The sequence below is a fragment of the Phasianus colchicus genome, unplaced genomic scaffold, assembly GCF_987193195.1.
Source record: "Phasianus colchicus unplaced genomic scaffold, bPhaCol1.hap1.1 HAP1_SCAFFOLD_62, whole genome shotgun sequence".
NCBI classification, from domain to species: Eukaryota; Metazoa; Chordata; class Aves; order Galliformes; family Phasianidae; genus Phasianus; species Phasianus colchicus.
In genome coordinates this window covers 327,243-331,505 of record NW_028325238.1, presented here as the reverse complement: position 1 = coordinate 331,505, position 4,263 = coordinate 327,243, and the positions used below count along the sequence as shown (strand labels likewise).

General features: G+C 47.0%; 1 protein-coding gene across 1 annotated transcript; it reads right to left on the bottom strand.

Annotated features, from left to right (window-relative positions):
- Positions 1-850: 850 nt before the first annotated feature.
- Positions 851-2,984, bottom strand: LOC149911650 (endogenous retrovirus group K member 6 Gag polyprotein-like). Its single transcript, XM_090133466.1, has one exon. It carries the CDS (start codon positions 2,411-2,413, stop codon positions 851-853), a length of 1,563 nt encoding a protein of 520 aa, XP_089989592.1. The 5' UTR covers positions 2,414-2,984.
- Between the last annotated feature and the right edge of the window lie 1,279 nt (positions 2,985-4,263).

Below are 4,263 nucleotides of genomic sequence, written 5' to 3'. Positions count from 1 at the left end.
TCATAAAATGGCTGCATGAGGCGAGGAGGGATCCCCAGTGCCCCTCGAACCCATTGTAGGGCTCCCACTAGCTTCTGCACATCCCATAGCGTGCGTATCCGGGGTTTGATGTCAACCCCGACTGGGTGGACAGTTTTGTCTCCCAGCCGATATCCTAAAAACTGGACCCCCGATCCTCTCTGGATCTTTTCAGCAGAAATAGTGAAGCCGGCTGATGTCAGGAGCGTCACCACTTGGGCTTCTAATGACTGGAGCCCCGATGGGGTCGGGGATGATAGCAGCAGATCATCCATATAGTGCAGCAGGAGGAACTGTCTAGGGGACTGTCGGACCGGACTCAGAACTCTGTCAATCACTATCTGACAGATCGTGGGAGAGCACGCCATCCCTTGTGGGAGCACTCGCCAGTGATACCGACGAGCCGGGCCTTGGTTATTACGGACAGGAACCGTAAAGGCAAAAGCCTCCCTGTCTTGCTCAGCCAGGGGTATGGAGAAAAAGCAATCCTTCAAATCGATAACAACAACCCCCCAGCCTGCAGGCACGGCGGATAGTACAGGCGCACCCTGCTGAACTACACCAAAAGGCACTAACTGAGCGTTAACTGCGCGCAAGTCATGCAGCAAGCGATAGGATCCTGACCGCTTTTTTATCACAAATACAGGAGTGTTCCATTGACTAAGAGAGGGTTCTATATGACCTAAGCGAAGCTCTTGCTGTACTAATGCGTGAAGCGCTACAAGCTTTTCTGTCGGTAAGGGCCACTGATCCACCCAGACAGGTCGCACTTCCTGTCTCCAGCGCAGTGGGATCGCATACTGCGCTGACAATTGGCAGATCGTGGCCCCCATTATAAATTTGTTATGCGTGCTGCCACACCCCGCAGAAAGTCCCTCCCCAAGAGGGTTCCCGGCACCTGCGCCACTAACGGGGTAAGCAGAACAGGCCTTTCCAGGGAACCATCCCTGTTGATTACGATAATCTCAATCTTCTGGGCGGACCTCCGGGTGGGTGTTGTTCCTCCCACTCCTGCTATCATCTGTGCCGCCCCTGTAGGCCATGTAGAGGGCCAACCGGATTCCGCAATAACCGTCACATCTGCGCCAGAGTCTATCAATGCAGTGACAAAGATGGACCGTGGCCCCGCTGAACCAGGTGGGAGATCGGTGATCGTAATAGTGGCCCTCACTAGAGGGCGCTCCTCACAACCCAAAGACAAAGCAACCATAGGCTGGCTCAGGTCTCCCAACTGCAAGCGGACAGGGAGGTCCCCGGTTGAACGCGGTCTTCCTCTCGATCTATTAGGATGCTGCGGTCTACTTCGAGCTCTACACTGCGGCGCCTTGTGGCCCCTTCTCCCACACAACTGGCATACTGGACTTTCGTTGCTGCCTATTCTGGCCCTACACTGGGCCCTGATATGGCCCCACTGGCCGCACCTAAAACATGGTCCTTGAGCCTCTTGACCCACTGCCGGATAGCCGGGGTGATGATGGCCAAAGCCCCCGCGCGCCATCATCACCCCAGCCACTGCGGCAGCAACCTCGCCTGCCACAGACGGATTTGACTTTTGCTTCTCTACAATATACTTGATGGCCTCACCGGGGGTGTGAAACTTTTCCGGTGCCGCTCTTAGCAAAGCGCGTATGTCCCCGCTCGACTTTTGATATAGGCAGTCCAGAATAACAGGGCTATGGACCGCCCTAGGAAGGTCTGACCCTTCTACGGCCTTTATCAGCCTATTTGCAAAATCCTGAAATGACTCCGTGGGGCCCTGTGTAATTTCTGTCCACGGGGTAGAGGGCTCTGCATTCCTTGCGAGCCTTCTAAACGCCTCTAAAGCGGCGTCAGATGTAGCAATTAATTCCCCAGGTCTCAGGTGGATAACCTGTGCCTGGGCAGTTAACAGACCTGGTGCGCTACCCATCAATCTCTGAAGGTCGGAGTTATGTAATACGTTCGCTGGATCGTTTTGCGCTATAACCAATAACTGTCTAAGCCGGGCCTGCCACTCCTCCATCCACAATGTATACTGCACCGGCTTCAAAACCATACGCATCAAATTCTCTATATCATAGGGTAGGAGAGGCCCCTGTGCGGTAAGGTTCTCGAGGGCATTCATCGTCAAGGGGGATTTCAAACCCTTTTTCTCAACTGCCTCAAGCACCCTCGTGATCCCTTTCGGGTCTAGAGGAACCCAAATTGGGCCCTCTTCTGAGGCCACAACCGGAAACGCAGCTGGATTCGCTAGGCCCTTTTCTTCCGCTACCTCTTTAATTTTAGCCCAGTCAGTAACCGGGCCCCCCCACCGGCGCGGGCTCCCCCCCACGGCCGCGATCTCCTTCTTAGAAGGAACGGTCTTACCGCAATAACTTTTACAAAAATATAAAAGTACCTTAATTACTTGATCCATAATTACACACGCGACCTGCCGCCACCTCACAGGTTCCACCGCAGTGTGTCTTCCGTAGGCGACCTGCCGCCACCTCACAGGTTCCACCGCCTTACGGGCACGCCGGGCAGCTACTACTCACAGGGTGAATCACGTCGGGGTCACCACTTGTTGCCGCTCTCTCTGCAACATTCGTTTTCCACCCCATAAGATGCTGCTTTGCCAGCGAAACCGACCCCATACCAGGTCGGAGCCAAATGCTCACACAGACCCCAAGTATAGGTGAAGCAAAATGGCGTTTATTAAAATGTAGCAGGCACTTAAATATTCTCGTCCCGCTTTGTCTACACCCCTTGCATACACGCTGTCCTATCGTGGGACAGCACCTGGCAAGCCCTGAGCATAGGGAACCTGACCCCGTCACACACCGTCTCCTCGCCACGCCTACTACAGATACTAAACTTTGAAACTGTTATTTAGCTTATTAACATTACAGGGATTATTAACATTACATTCTATTTTTTTCTCTCCAAAGCATTCATAGTTGCTTTCATGTTTAAACTTGTGTCTTTCTGTAAGGGTTGATCAGGAAATCACTTTAATTTCTGTATTTTTAAGAATCTAGGCGTTCCTAAAATAGTTGGTGGATTACATGAGCAATGTGGGTAGGAAATAAATGTATTATTACCCTGAATTTGAGATAGATCTGTTCAAGGCTTTCTTCTGTACAGTACTGCAGCCTTCACAAAGCCCTGCTCACAGTATGTATAGTTTGATTACTGCTTTTTTTCTTTATGTATTTTGCATAGTACATAACAGTAATGAAGAATAAGATATAAGATAAACATGTACAGTAGAAATAAAGTGCAATGATTCTTCTTGGACAGATGTGCAACTTCTGAGATGTCTGTAGGACAAATTCCAGCTTTTGAAAAGCATAGCACAGCTAACAGTTCTGTAGAGTGTCTATAAACTCCTCTTTCTGGTTTATTTGGATGTGAATTTTCTGTTTGCTTGTTTTGTTTGTTAGTTGATTACATTCTGTTGCCTGTGACATTAAAGCAAAATCTACATATGTAGATTTGGTAGTGTTAGAGGTTTACCACTAAACTGTGGCATGCTAGTTTAATCTGATGATTCACTTCTGAGAATATAGAAACAGAAGTGAACTTTGCTTTCAGGTGAATTATTTAAATTTCTTCCGCTCTTCAAAAACAGAATCAGTTTCACTTATGAAATCAACATGGATGTTTATGTTTCTTACAAAAAAACTTTTATTCTTCTAGTTTTGAACCTGATTTAGCATGAAAAATACTAAGCTGAAACTACTATTTTTGTTAACCACGTTTATGTTAATGGCACTTAAGCAATCCAACCAGGATCAAAGCTCCATTGTAGGAACTGTGCAGATGCATAGCAGTAGACATATCCTGCCCTAAAGAAAAAGCAAAAATAAATAACGTAATGAAATGGAACACAAAGTAATTGGTAAAGTTATAAGAAGCATCATAGGGGGAAAAAAAAAATAGATGGACAAAGAATAAAAAAGAGGTTTGAGACAAAAATAAAAATGTTCTTACTGTCAGATTTCAGAAGTTGTACAAGGAAAAGGAGTAAAAAATTAAATTTATACAACGAGGATGTCCAGAAAATCTAAGAAGTTAATCTTGATTTTACATTGAACAAAAATAGAATGAATAAAAATCCTTAGGTCTCACAAATACGTATGTTATGATCATAAATGCACCATTAAGAGTCTTTCAACATCTTCTTAAGCAATTTATTCATTTTATCTTTAGAGGGTAACAATGTGGAGCAAAAAAGTTTTGCAGTCCTCTGTGATAGAACAAGTGGCAGCAAACCTTTGAGGA

What these genes read in the sequence shown, in the direction of transcription:
- LOC149911650 (XM_090133466.1), bottom strand. Translation starts at nt 2,413, where the DNA reads ATGGATCAAGTAATTAAGGTACTTTTATATTTTTGTAAAAGTTATTGC.